This window comes from Nansenia antarctica (assembly GCF_963989245.1).
Source record: "Nansenia antarctica genome assembly, chromosome: 14".
NCBI lineage: Eukaryota > Metazoa > Chordata > Actinopteri > Argentiniformes > Microstomatidae > Nansenia > Nansenia antarctica.
In genome coordinates, this window is record NC_137684.1 from 24921286 (window position 1) to 24936421 (window position 15136).

Sequence of the window (15136 nt, forward strand, 5' to 3'; positions counted from 1 at the left end):
AAGAATAGCAGAGTCAGAGAGAGACACCAAAACAAAACAAAACAGAGAAAGTCTGAGAGTATATCCTTCACACTTAGTGAGGGAAGAAGGTTGGGTTAGGGGGTTGTTGCCTTTTAAAGACCACAGAGGTCCCGGGGGAAGACACCATGAGTGGAGGAACCCCCTATATCGGGAGCAAAATCAGCCTGATCTCCAAGGCCGAGATCCGTTACGAGGGGATTCTGTACACTATTGACACTGAGAACTCAACCGTCGCACTTGCGAAAGGTGATGGAAACGACTAAATTGAGACTTTTGGTTGCTACATTTGTGTAACAAACCTACAACTCTAAGCTCACATAGATCCCACTTAAAGTAAATACAATTTCATTGCTGCTATGACGGTTATAGTTAAGCTAGTTGTCTTAGCTACGGTTTGCTGTCTGGCTGGCTGGGGGGGGGTCTGGCTAAACCCTGAAACTGTCTGGCTGTGGGGGTCTGGCTAAACCCTGAAACTGTCTGGCAGGGGTTATGGCTAAACCCTGAAACTGTCTGGCTAAACCCTGAAACTGTCTGGCTGGGGGTCTGGCTAAACCCTGAAACTGTCTGTCTGGCTGGGGGTCTGGCTAAACCCTGAAACGAGACCATCAATGATGGTGGGGGTCGTATTGGGTTAGGGCAAATGTAAATAATCACACCTGCTGACTGACATAGGAGGCCTCGAATAGGAAAATATAAGTTATGTTGCATAACATTGTATAACTGTAACGTTCCGTTTCAGCAATTGAATTGGTGCTGACCCGAATTGGTTGTCATTGTTGTAAGCTTAAAACGTGGATAATAACTAGCTTGGCTGAGTTTTCTACGTAGCTGTCCAGTTAACACAATGGTGTTGTCATGTGATGCTATAATGGTGCTTTTCCACTACAGGGCTCGGGTCGGGTCGGGTCAGCTCGCTTCGGCACGCTTTTGAACAGTGGACCCAGCTAGGCTAGTCAGAATCACCTTAATAGGCTTGCCAACAATCTTCATACCACCCTCCTCTATGCAACCTTTTAAAAGGGTAGTTGGAGACTTTGCCATGTCTTATCGAAATAATAATGACCCCCACCCCCCAAAAAAGAAAAGAAAAAAAAGATTGTAACTAGAAAAATAAGTTCCTGAAGAAACTTCCTGGGCAAAGACTTGCAAAGTCTTATTTTGGTAGTGGAAAGGTTTGAAGATGGGTTTGGACAGATAGATAGATTGATTGATTTGCTGGTTAGTTGAAAGAAAGTGGGTGTCTTATGTTAGGCGGATCAAGTTAAAGATTGTTTGGTTGGTGGGGATGGATCAATGGATTGATGAGAGGATGGATAGATCAATACAATTGAGAGGTTAATCAGTATGGGCTATGCTTAGTGATGCACTAGTGGCAGGTGAAGGAAGAGAGGGTAGTTGACGGGTTAGATGGATATAACGTAGGAAAGATAGGTTAGATGTTATAGTATGTTAGAAGGTCATAGATGGATACATAGGATGAGCAACTGATAGTTCAGTTGAGTGATGGCGTTGGTTAGTAAAGTGCAAGAGAGTGTGTTGTTGTGTAATCATTCTGAGAATGTATCCTGCAGGCCTCTTGTTAATTAAAGAGTTGAAAAGTGAAAGTTCTGGAGCAGTTGCAGTAACAATGGAGCTCTCAGAATATTGGCCTAAATCAACATAATTCACCCCCAGCTCGCATTAAACAACGTTTTTTGCACAGATTTGAGTGTGCAGACGCTGCTTTTTTGCACTTTGATGCTCTTCAGCTCCAGCACCTCTGAGTCTGAGCGGTGGTATTTTCACTATTTTCAGAATCTAGTATCTACATTAGGGCTGCAACTAACGATTATTTTGGTAGTCGACTAATCTGTCGATTATTTTTTCTATTAGTCGTGTGGCTGCGGGCTCCAGTGCATGTTGTACCTCACCTTCTCAAGTCTGCACACCTGTGAATGTCACCCTGTTGTCCAGTCTCTCTGGCTTAACATACGTTCCCATTGCAAATTCAAATAATGACTCATGAAATTTCCACCATGACAGGGGACTTTCTGACTTTGAGATGGCTTGTGCTCCGAAGTACATCAGCACTTCATTAATGATCGCTTGGTTGTGCGCCTCCTGTTCATTGGTCTCACCGTCAGTGTCACTGCTTGCTGAGTCTCCTCCAAGAAGTGAATCCAAAGCTGAGACTGTGGCATCCTTGTCAGCTGATGCCGCTGTGGCTTCTTCATTCTCACTGGTGCGCTGGTTATTCACCTCATTGGACTGTTGGGCCAGAGCTTGTACTTTATTCTGAACACTGAACCTCTCCCCTGGTGTGAGGAATTTCAGTTTTCGAAACCGTGGGTCAAGTGCGGCTGCAATTAGCTGTTTTTAATTTTTTTTGCTTATTTTTATTTTTTTTGCTTATTTTTAATTTTTTTATACGATGCGTCGACACTAAAATTCCACGTCGACGAGTTTTTATGATCGACGTCGTCGATTATGTCGACTAATCGTTGCAGCCCTAATCTACATGCTGAAATGCATTCTTAGACATGACTATGTCGTCATGATTACAAAGATGCCATTTGAAATGCATAAAATCCAAGTTTATTCGTGTGTTATACACACACACACACACACACGTTTGCCTAAATCATTTTACAACTTGTTTAGCTATTTGTGCTGATGTTTCTGTCGAACCCATTAAAGGTATCTAACTAGTAGTAGCTAGCTAACATTAGCCTACAGAAGTGGAAAACAAATGTCAGATCAGATATATAAACAGGTTATTTTGATAAACTGGCCACATTTTGGTTAAACACATTAATAAAATGACATGTTAACACTTGTAGGGTAGTGGTGGTCTAGTGGATAGTGAGTTGGACTTGTGATCGGAAGGTTGTGAGTTCAAATCCCGCCTGAAGCCACACCACTACTAGTGTGCCCTTGGGTAAGGCACTTAGCCCTCAGTTACTCCAGGGGGAATGTCCCTGTAATTCGTAATTGTAAGTCGCTTTGGATAAAAGCGTCTGCTAAATGGCAAAATTATTAAATTATTAGAGCCAACATTACAACAGCTTTTAGCCCATGGAGGTTTAACCTGATTTAAAATCCCCGCTGCCTGGCTGGTGCGAAATGCCTTCTGGGATACTGAGCTGCATACTTCAAGTATGAACACTAGTCGGCTGGTAATGGCATACTTATTATGAATTTAGTAGGCAGTATGCAGTGTATACTCATTTAGTATGCAGAATGCCATTTCGAACACGGCCTGTGACTTGGCGGGGGGGGTCATTTTTATTTTGATACATGACCAAGTCTCAGACTGGTCTACCCATAGGTCTGTCCATAGGACTGCATAGAGGAGGATGCTATCCAGCTATCTTCATACACGCTACAGCAACTTCTCTCCCTGACCAACACATTAATGCATCCACATTTTGCTAGGTCCTTGATGTGGAATATGAGTAGTTCCTTTAAATAAACACCATAGCAGCTACCTCGTGTGCCTTGTTCCAGTCATGCTAACAAAGCTTCCTTCCTCCTCAGTTCGCTCGTTTGGCACGGAGGACCGTCCCACTGACAGGCCCATCCCACCCAGAGATGAGATCTTTGAGTACATCATCTTCCGAGGCAGTGACATCAAGGACCTGACTGTGTGTGAGCCTCCCAAACCGACATGCAACCTCCCCCAGGACCCTGCCATCGTTCAGGTAACAACAGTCTCTTTAATGTTACCTATCGCTAAGCCACGCCCCGAAATAGAAATTGTCCAATCATATCACAGCAAAAGTCACTACAGGCAGAAAACTCTGACAAACAACTCTCTAATATCTGATGGTGAAAAGCTTCTAGATGAAATATTCTTGTCATCTTTAAAAGAAACATGTCTATTACTTGCTGTGGTAAATCAGAAATCAGAAATTTGCCAACTCCCGCACATTGTAAGTAATTGAATGTCATTCAGTCACGGTCGGTCAGTCAGTCACTGTCAGTGAAGCGTTGTTTGTTTGTCCGAGTTTTCAAAGGGGGCGTGGCTTAGCGATAGGTCCATTCTTTTTTGTGATCCTCTGTGGCTCCGTTGGTACAGCACGGTGCTAACAAACACTTCGTGGATCTAACCACAGATCGTGGGTTCGATTCCTGCTGGGACCATTTATACAGAAAAATGTATGCACTCACTGCAATGTAAGTCGCTTTGGATAAAAGCGTCAGCTGAATGGCCTATATTATTATATTGTTATTATATTAATGTCCTCCCAAATATGCCGTGTTTTCTGGTGCCCTTTTCTGATATAGAACGCAAGATGGACAGTTGGTAAATGTGTTGATCTTTGGTCTCCTCCCCTCCTCTCCTCAGTCGTCCTTGTGCTCCGCCCCTCCGCCTCCCGCTGCGGCTGCTTCGGCACCGTTCCAGTCGGTGGCCTCTTACGGCCTGTTCAACCGCGCCCCGGTGCCTGCGTACAGCCAGTTCAACACCAGCCCGCTGGTCTCCCCGCAGTTTGGTGCCGTCGGTGTCGGTAAAAGCCACGCGGGGCCTGCCTACGGTGAGAAAGGGACCGCTAGTGTTAGCGTTAATGACACGTGTGTTTCCAACTGTCATTTAGATTCCATGGTTACGGTCTGTGTCTGTCTGTCATACTTTACTTGCATACTGTGGTGCGCTAAAAGTAGGAAGCGCTTTAACACTAGAACAGCCGTGCCTTTTCTACCTACTAAAAGAGCCGCCTCTTTATAATGCTACGCTGCTATTTACACACAATGACCACTAGTTGGCCGCTTGTAAATTAGCCTGCTTCCTACTTGCTTTATATTAGCTTATCCTGATGTGATTTTGAAAATGTAAGGATACTGGGTGGTAGAACGCACATATCTAGGAAAAGGCATGAAAGGAGGGTCCTGAAATTTGATGGAGTGCAAAGATACATATATTTTACTCATGGCTGTTCTAGTGTTTAAAGTCAGTGATGAGATGCACAAAGTCTGTCTTTGTGACATGACGGCAGGTATTTTTTAATGTTTGAACACAATATCATGAAGGGATAATCCTGCATGCTTTCCAAGGGTCAGGGCAGCTGTGTGGCCTAGTGTTCAGCGTGAGCATGCCCAAGGGTCAGGTCGGTTGGTAACTCCAACCCCTCTGTCCCCCCCCCAGGTCGGACCAGCCCCCCGCTGGACCCCCTGAGGAAGAGCCCTGCCCTGGACCAGGTGCTGCCGTCAGCCCCCTCAGCCCCCCCCTCCTCCTCCTCCGCCCCCCCCACAGCCCCGGCCCCAGGTCTGGGCCGCAGAAGCCCCGCTTCCGGGCGCACGGCCCCCTCCTCCGCCCCCCACGCCAGCCAGAAGACCCAGCAGCACCACCACCACCACCAGCAGCACCACCACCACCAGGACCAAGATCCAAGGAGGGGTGAGGCTGTCAGCGGGGGTCGCAGCAGTCAGGCCTGGCCTCCACCCAACCGCAACGCCACTGTCTCTCACGGCGCTGGAGATAGGGCCAACACAGCAGGGCTTATCCACTCTATCTTTAGCTCCACAGGTGAGAACGCCTCAGACAGTTGATGTGACAGTTGATGTGACAGTTGATGTGACAGTTGATGTGACAGTTGATGTGAGAGTTGATGACAGTTGATGACAATTGATGTGACATTTGATGACAGTTGATGTGAAAGTTGATGTGACAGTTGATGTGACAGTTGATGTGACAGTGGGTGACAGTTGTTGTGACAGTGGATGACAGAGTTGATGACAGTTGATGTGACAGTTGATGACAGTAGATGTGACAGTTGATGTGACAGTTAACAGTTGATGTGTCAAGCCGTTGATGTGAGAGTTGATGCTGCAAGCCTAGCATATTAGATGGAGAGAAGAAAAAAAATGAATCTGACATTTTGTTCCAGAGATTCTACGTTTTAAACAATTGTGCCTTTACATAAAGGTAGGCGTAGGAGAGCCATGTCTTGTATATGGTGTTGCAGGCAAATCTCTAAAGATTGATGGAGCTGCATAAAAACACAAGGACTGTACCTTTCCAGGCACTGATGCCCAGAAAGTCCCCAGTAGACCAGAGTCTGAACAGGTCCGGGGTGAAGGCAGGGATGCCTCTAAACGGCCCACAGGTTTACCAACTTTGCTCTAAACCATCACCTCAGACCTCAGCTCCATGCTCATTCAGACTGCATGCCTGTCCAGCCCATCACTCATGTCTTTAAACCAAAACAACTTGACCTCTTGTGTTTTAGGTTACCTACAGGGTTCCCACGGGTCCTTGAAATCCTTGAAAGTTTGTGAATTTCAGAAAAAGAAATCAAGGTCTTCAAAGTTTTTGAAGATAGACATGGGTCATTGAAAGTGCTTGAATCCCCCCCCCTCCTCTCTCTCTCTCTAAAAATTGTTTATATATATTCAAAAATGTTTTACTTAGCTCGTCAACTAGTTCTGTCTCAAACTATGCCGTGTTGGGTCCTTGAATTTCAGGGAATTGAGTCTTGAAAGTCCTTGAAAGGTGCTTGAATTTGATGTTTCAGAAGGTGCGGGAACCCTGTACCTAGCTGACTGTTGCCTGAGTGTTTTCATCGCCACCTGTGCAAATTGACGTTTTGTCACCAAGTTGTGGTTTAATGTCAGATCTCCTTATGTAATCTAATGCCATATATTTGGCGACAATATACCATGTCCAGGATGCCATGTTCAGCTCTACTTTCTTCATTTTCTGAGGCCTGTCTGCTGGTGTGGTGGTGTGTGTGTGCAGTGTGTTGTGTGATATCACATAATGCTCCGTGCTTTAGGGTAATTTGTGCAGATCTGCCATGTTAATAATATGCGGTAATATTCTACTCAATTGCCTCTAACGTTTGTTGGATGTGTTGTAGCCTACTGATTGAGGAATTCTGGCAACTATTTAGCTTGTTTATTCAAATATTTCTTTAGGTTTGATTATAATAATGTCCAGTTTTTTTCGTGGTGAGTTTGAGCATTTGTTTTATTGCAGCGATAGTTGACTGTCCTGTTTGTAACTGTCTCTCTCTCCCTCTCTCTCTCTCGTCTCTCTCTCGTCTTTCTCCTCTCTCTCTCCTCTCTCTCCCTCGTCTCTCCTGTCTCTCTCATCTCTCTCTCTCCTCTCTCTCTTCTCTCTCGTCTCTCTCTCTCTCTCTCCCTCGTCTCTCTCAGCTGGTCCTCCGCCAGCCAGGCGTGGGCGTGGGGGGGGCCACCGCGGCAGGGGCCGCTTCAACGTGCGCCGAGACGGACCCATGAAGTTCGAGAAAGACTTTGACTTTGAGAGCGCCAACGCCCAGTTCAACAAGGAGGAGATCGACCGGGAGTTCCAGAGCAAGCTCAAACTGAAAGGTATTTGGGAGATATCTGGAGACAGAATCCGGTCATTATTCCACGTTTATACAACGGATAGATCTGGTCCATTGTCTCTTGTGGTCAGTTTGCGTTCCAGCCGTGATGATATCCATGACATACGCACAGCTAGATGGAATGTTGACACATCTTTTCATATTACTCCGCGTTTGTATATATTACCGTTATCGAAGTTACATTATTACCGTTACTTAGCAACCGATAAACAACTGTTCAGCGGATGAATACACTTACAATAAAAATGTGTTCCATTAAAATACATGAATTAAAACGTTCTTCTGTGAAATATTGATAGATAAATGTGGTAACCGTTGTATAAAAGCGTTATGGAACTCGAAGCCGTGGTATATCGTGGATATCGGCACAGCTAGGGGGTGTATATATAACAGCACTCCGCTTCGCGTCGTGCCTAACCACCCCGCTAGCTGTGCCAATATCCACAATATACTACGGCTTCTCGTTCCATAACGCTTAATTGAACGCTTTGAAAAAAGATGACGTTATGTGAGTATGAAAAGATTGATTTCGTAGGTGTTAGCACAGTCCATAACAATGTAACGCCTCGTTGTGAAAAAGCTTCGTTAAATGTCGTTAAACGTCCGTTTCTTTCTCAGACGACAAGACGGAGAAGCCGGAGAAGGCGGTGAACGGAGAGGAGAAGGGTGACTCTGGGGTGGAGACCCAGAACAGCGAGGGCAACGAAGAGGTCAAAGAAGAGGCGGAGGTGGCACCCAACGTTTATTACGACAAGTCCAAGTCGTTCTTTGACAACATCTCTTGTGACGATACAAGGTACAGCTCGCTATCTCAATCACTGTCCAAACCTTTCTGAATATTGACATCCTCTTCGTCCATCTATCTTGTACATAGGTTGAGGCAGTAAAATGGTGTGTTCTTCAGGCATGCCCATGTACACGATCATATCACCTTTCTGTTCTTTTTCCCAGGAAAGCTGCGGAAAGATCCGGAGGTTCAGGTTTCCCACGGTGGGTCTCTTCATCTTCTATTGGATCTGTTCTCCTAGCAATCTACTGTGCGACAAAACTGGATTAGTCTAACCTCCACTGGGCCAATGTACAAGGCATCATCCAGAGCATTACGTACTCACTGCAATTGTGCGTGCAATGTATTACGCTTCAGGGTTCAACATTAACGCTTGCCCGGGGCAAGTAAAACATTCGCCGGGTTTGTTTGCGCGAGACCGACGACGCTGCTGGATCCTGGATCTGTGTATCGGTGTGCAGGAAGAACAACGGCGCAGGCGCCAGACGGACTAGATGATCGTGGAGTGAAGATATTATTAAAGCGTACGCGCCTGTCGATCACCCGTCGCATCGCGTACACTTTAATAATATCTTCACTCCACGATCATCTAGTCTGGTCTGGCGCCTGCGATAAACAGATCCAGGATCCAGCAGCGTCGCTGGGCTCGTGCAAACAAATCTGCCGAATTTTTTACTATCTCCGGGCAAGCGTTAATGTCAAACCCTGCGCTTGCATAAAAAGAATCCCAATACTTGGCTCTACTTTGACATGTCATCTTTTGCGTCTCCTGAGTATGTTGGGGTTTTTGTCTGGTTCTGCAGGGAGAGGAGGCAGACCTGGGCTGAGGAGAGACGGATGAACGCAGAGACGTTCGGCATTCCCCTTCGGCAGACCCGGGGTCGCGGGGTGTGGCGAGGGCGGGGCGGCATGGGCTTCCGCGGCGGTCGGGGGCGGTCAGCCAGCCGGGGATCGTTTGCCCCCCCCCACGGAGGAGGCGGGTACAGGGGGGGGTACAACAGAGGCAGCCAGGGAGGCCGGGAGTTCTCAGAGTTTGCGTACAGGGTAATGTATTATGTTTAACACTTAATCAGCCTGTGAGTAAAAAAAAGTGTTATGCCTTTGCACTCGATCACATTTCAGGACCCTCCTTTCATGACTTCTCCTAGATATGTGCGTTCTACAACCCAGTATCCTTACATTTTCAAAAAATCACATCAGGATAAGCTAGTATAAAGCTATTTTGCGGCTATTCTGAGTAGGAAGCAGGCTAATTTACAAGCGGCCAACTAGTGGTCTTTGTGTGTAAATAGTCATTTGACCCCCGAGGCGGCTCTTATAGTAGGTAAAATAGGCACGGCTGTTCTAGTGTTAAGGGCAACGTAGTGTAAAGTGTCCCCCTGTGTTCTATAAGGATTGATTGTCTCCATTTCTACTTTGTAAGCGTCTCCCCTCTGCCTTTCTTCCAGAAGGATAACAAGGTGGCGGCGTAGTGCAGCTGAAGGCGTTCCACAGAGGTGCTACTCCTCTCCTTTATAAACTAGTTTTGGTTGCTACTTTTGACTAAAAAAAATGAAGATTGTGTACTAGCTGTATATTTGTCACCAGCACTGGGGGTAGACTGCTTGAATGCAACTTATTTTCCATCTCTTTTAACAATGGAAATGATGCAATCCGTCAAAAAATGTCAAGATCTCTTAAACTATTTCCAAGTGGCTGAAATTGTGTATGAATATCATATTTCAGAAGGATATCAGTATTTCTTTTTTTCAGCAATGATTCTTTTTTCCCCCCCTCCCCTTCCTAAAGTCGTATTTGATAATGTTCTGTTGGGTGTAGAGGGTTGTGTACGTGAGCCCTCTTACTGTGATGATCGCTGACATAGCTTTATTTTTGGGATATGTTATGTAACTTAAGCACCAAAATAGCCAGTGGGGTCTCAGCCACAGCTTTCTACTGTGTATTTTTCTACTACACATACCATACCTGTTCCTGACCCGCCAGCTAGCTATCCCACTTCTCAAACGGCAGTGCTCGTGGTGTTTTTGCTAGGTATTCTCAACTTTTGTCTGTAATATTCTATTGCATTTACCGTACTTCAAAGGTTTACTTTCGATGTTTATTTCTTTGGCCTTTATCTTCTGTTAATGAGGGTTTCAACAGTTTCAAATCGACAGTCTTGTGTTAGCCATCACATTCTACACTGTGGTGTATGGATGATGGTGCTAGATGTCAACACTTGTACTCTTTCTGATACACCTGTACTACTCCTGATGCATAACTCGGTATACCGCAGGTTGTTGGGTCAGTGATCAGTTACATTTGTCATTTATCATATTAACGCCCTGTACCCAAGGTCTATTGGTAATGTGTGACTAGAGTTTGAGATGCTGCTTTTCGCTACAGTTATATCGCTACTGCCACCCACATAGGCAGTCACAAAATAGCTAGCTAAAGCAGGCCACTATCTATGTTTGCTTTCTGGCAAATGGGCCCTTCAAAGATGGGTTACACTGAAGTTGTAACCTTACTAGGAAGCTTTCCAAGATTGTATTTATATTTTTGCCAGGCATTAACTTTCATGTTATTTAATTAATTCAGTAATTTCTACCAAGCTATATTTAGCGTCTTTGAAGCTCCATTCTGACATGACGTTGAATTGTTTTTTGATTGATTGATTGATTGATTGATTGATTGATTGATTGATTGAAAACCTTTACCTTTACCTTTACCTTTACCTTTACCTTTTACCTAAACAGGAGGTCACCGTGTTTCATGTCTTCTACCGACATATTACTCAATTGTTGAAATATCGTGCTGAGCTCTGCATGGTGGTTGAAGCTAAGTGTTGTAATTATAATTACTCAAAGATAAAGTAGAAGATTATAATAATTATTAGGGCTGAAACCCTATTGTTAGAGTTCTTCTTATTCTTCGTTGGCCATTTTTCTGAAGATGTGAAAATTTTTAAAGTGTTCCGTTTTGGCAATATGAAAGTCCATGTCCACCGCTCCTCCAAAACCATAAATGACACCCATCGACCAATAGGTACCGCTGTAATAACCAAAAAAGGTATAAGGCTCAGCCCCACCCTGTTTGATGATTTGATTTGTTATGAAAGTTGTTATACTGGTCCCCCTCCTCACAAGGACCTCATTTGCCTCTAGGACCCATAACGTCTCTTATGGATTTTGTGAAAAACTTTAAAAATCTTGACTTGAAATTCACAATGTTATATTCACGGCACTTCTGTCTGTAACACGGCACTACCGTCTGTAACAACGATGATAATGAAATCACAAATCTGTCCAGAAATTACAAAATGTCACACAAATCAAACTTCAATGTACTTAAATATGAAGAGGGTGAGAATAACTTAGTGTTTTGGATATTGCAGGAAATGTACACAAAGTTGCACTTTTACAATTTGTTTTATAAACTGGTGTCTTCTGTTCATTTGAAAGTCCTGAAATTGTGCTCCAGTTCTGCTGTCGATCGCTTGTTCATATTCTGATGGTACCTGACTCCCCCTGTGTGAACAGGCCTTGAAAACTAAAAACTAGAGTTCAGCGTCATGCTTTATTCCTGGAATATTGTTCTTTAATGTATATTTTACAGATGTATTCATATGACTGGCTCCAGAAAAAAACATCCCCAAATGTTGTGGAAAAAATGACTGTGCAAAACTACCTTGACAGTACTTATGTCCTCAGGAAATTCACAGGATTACACTGTCTTGTGCCTTAATGCCAGCGAATAACTAGATGAGACTTTGAAACTAATGGTACCAGAAGTTAGTTAGTTAATTGTGAATGATGCGTTGGGGTTGTAACTTTGATGTTGATTATAAATGTAAGCTAAAGCTGTTATGCACAGTCCTTTTCGACTTAGTTCTCCCTGATTTGAAAATACAAGTGGTTGACTAAAGTAAGGTATGGAAATGTCAGCATGAATGCATTTCAACTTGAGTTTAGTTGTTCAAAGGTCTGGTTAATTTCCATTACGAAGTAGTTGTTCCTTAGCATTAAGGCACTGAGGTACCAAGTGTTAGATTTTGCCCCACATTAACCTTTCGGGGGGGAAATATCAAGCAACAAATCCTCTTTTGGCCTGTACTGATCAAATTGAGAAAAGTGGCTCAGTTTTCAAACTCTGTGCCTTTTTTTCTTTTATATTTTCCTGTCAATGTTACATGTTTGCCATGCATGTCCCCCATAGAATTCCTTCCGGGAACTAATTGGCACCTTACAGAGATAGCAGAATGTGTTGATTTGAATGTTGTCAATGAAAATGTGTTTATCTGGGGATCGATTGGATGGGCGATGTTGAAATTGACACATTGTATCTTGGTTTCTGTTCTAGTTGGTGTAAGTAAGGTGAGGGGGAATCTTGTGCCTAGTTTAAAGGGATGCCATGTTGAGTTTGGGCGTTGAACACTGCATGATGGTCATGCCTGTCAGAAGCCACTAAGTCATGTCACAAAACAAAGATTGTGATTGTGATAACATACTGAAATGTATCTCTTTATAGTAGTTCAAGCATCAATATACAGACCACGGTTATGGTTTTTTCTTTGGAAATGTAACCCAAACATCTCTGGAGCCACACCCAGCATGTCTATGGAGATCAATTACTGCCGATATTGTAAATAAATACAACACACACATTTGTACCATGAATCGTAAGCAAAAAACACTAAGCACAAATATAATGTATCCACACACTTTGATTTGTAAGCCATTATTTTATTAAATGCTAAATGATTCGTAAATATGCCTGAAGATGTGTAAATACATGCTTTTACATTTGTTTGCAAATGTCACGCTGTGTGAATAAGAAAACGAAAGCAGTAACCTAACAAACATCTATCCAAAGTTATAAATAAAAGCATTGCTTTGTGTAGGTGTCCAATAATTTCAATACAACATTTTAGCATTAAATGTCAAATCGGCATTTGCGGATCAAATTACAACTGTGGATTTGTTTTCCTTTGTTTACAGAATTTTGGCAATAAAATTCCATGTGTTTATAAAGAAATGATCCACAACGCATTGGCTGTCTTTAGTTGACTATCCATTCAACTAGAACACGGAAGCTGTAGGCTGGAAAGGCTTTATACCATACATTTCTCCTAAGGTTTATCAGGGTTCCCATGCTGGTCTTAAAAAGCCTTAAAGTAAAAAATCCAGCAATCCATAAGGCCTAAAAAGGTCAAAAATTTCAGTTAGAAATTTCGGTCTAGAAATTAGGTGCTAGGTCTTTAAAATGAGATCCTTAAAATGATATTCAAAGAGGTCTAAAAAGGTCTTAAATTCGACTTGTTGAAACTTGGAGGAACCCTGTTTCTGCCTAAACTACACCAACACTGAAACGAGAGCACCCTCACGACTGTTAACTACAATTTAAATTGTTGCCTGCATGACGTCAGGGCTTTCATTTGTATTCACACATTGTGACATTTGTTTGCAAATGTAAGTCTTTAACCATATTTACAAATAATTTGTAATGTATTAACATAATAGTTTAGAAGTAGGTGTTTGTGTGGATAGTAAATAATATTTGTGTTTTTTGTTTATGGATCACGGTTCACATGTGTGAGTTGTACTCTTTATTTACAATAATATTGGCACTAATCTATCTCCATAGATGTCCTCTATGTGGACCTCATACAATAAACAGTTGTTCATTACTTTGTGTCTCGTCGTCTTTTCATGTTTCTCTCCCAACTTTCTCAAAATCACATTACATTGTATTTCACTCTCCTAATGCATAATATGTGTATATTGCATATATGCATATTATGACAATGTTATGATAATGTGTGTATGTATGTGTGGGGCAACTGGTCTTCAAACTGGGTCTGGGGCAACTGGTCTTCAAACTGGGTCTGGGGCAACTGGTCTTCAAACTGGGTTTGGAGCAACTTCAGTCTATGGACGGTATCTCTTTCAGGAATCTGTTCTCTGAGCTTCAATAGTGGAATTCCGCCCGACTACTTCCATTCAATGTTAAAGTACACACAAGAATTTCATTAGGAACACTATAGGCCTACTATCAATCAATCAAACTTTATTTCTATAGCACAAGTCATACATCGAATGCAACTCCAAGTGCTGAACATAAAAACAGTAGTAAATAAAATACAACACAATAAAACAAGAGGTAGGATAGAAGAAATAGATCAAATACAACACAATAAAACCAGTAATAAAACAAGAAATAGGAGTAAAAGTGCAAGTTGAAATGAACGCTAGATAAAAGCCAAGCTAAAAAGGTGTGCTATCCACCCACTCTGCCACCCTTAAGTCCTCCGGCAAGCCGTTCCAAAGTCTGGGGTCATAGTGGCTATGGGTTTTAGACCCGACCCTTGGAACAACCAAGAGACCAGTACCAGAGGAACTAAGGGATCTAGTGGGTACATATCTTAAAACCATGTCAGACATGTAGTCGGAAGCGAGACCATTTAGTGCTTTGTAAACCAATAAAAGAATCTTAAACTCAATTCTACAAATAACAGCCAGTGACTAACAGGTAGCCAGTGCACTGATTTTAAAACAGGTGTAATGTGTGCTCTCCTGGTCCTGGTTCACACACCAGCAGCTGAGTTTTCTGTAAGCTGGAGTTGATCTATGGCTTTTTTTGGTAGACCACAAAGGAGGGCATTACAATAGTAGTCCAGCCTGTTAGTGATAAAAGCGTGCACTAGTCTCTCAGTATTGGCATGGGAGATAAACGGATGGATTCTGGCAACGAATAGGCCTACAGGGCAGGGCCTCCCTTTGCTAAAAAAGCCTAAATTATTCCTGGCATTGATTCCACAAGATGTTGGAAACATTCCTTTGAGATTCTGGTCCGTGATTGCATCACGCAATTCCTGCAGATCCTGCAGATCCTGAAGATGCACTTTCAATCTCCCAATCTACGAAGGTGTTCTGTTGGATTCAGATCTGGTGACTGGGAAGGCCACTGAAGAACACTGAACACATTGTCATGTTCATGAAACCAGTTTGAGACAACCTTT

General features: G+C 43.2%; 1 protein-coding gene across 1 annotated transcript; it reads left to right on the forward strand.

Annotated features, from left to right (window-relative positions):
- The first annotated feature begins 42 nt into the window (after positions 1-42).
- Positions 43-13798, forward strand: lsm14aa (LSM14A mRNA processing body assembly factor a). Its single transcript, XM_080544745.1, has 9 exons — positions 43-267; positions 3538-3701; positions 4349-4535; positions 5144-5524; positions 7156-7332; positions 7968-8145; positions 8301-8339; positions 8940-9180; positions 9585-13798. Exons 1-9 carry the CDS (start codon positions 147-149, stop codon positions 9606-9608), a joined length of 1512 nt encoding a protein of 503 aa, XP_080400871.1. The 5' UTR covers positions 43-146; the 3' UTR covers positions 9609-13798.
- Positions 13799-15136: the final 1338 nt, after the last annotated feature.

Coding starts and splice junctions, on each gene's coding strand:
- lsm14aa (XM_080544745.1), top strand. CDS start 147: ATGAGTGGAGGAACCCCCTATATCGGGAGCAAAATCAGCCTGATCTCC. Junction 5,525..7,155: donor CTCTATCTTTAGCTCCACAG/GTGAGAACGCCT, acceptor CGTCTCTCTCAG/CTGGTCCTCCGCCAGCCAGG. Junction 8,146..8,300: donor ATCTCTTGTGACGATACAAG/GTACAGCTCGCT, acceptor TCTTTTTCCCAG/GAAAGCTGCGGAAAGATCCG.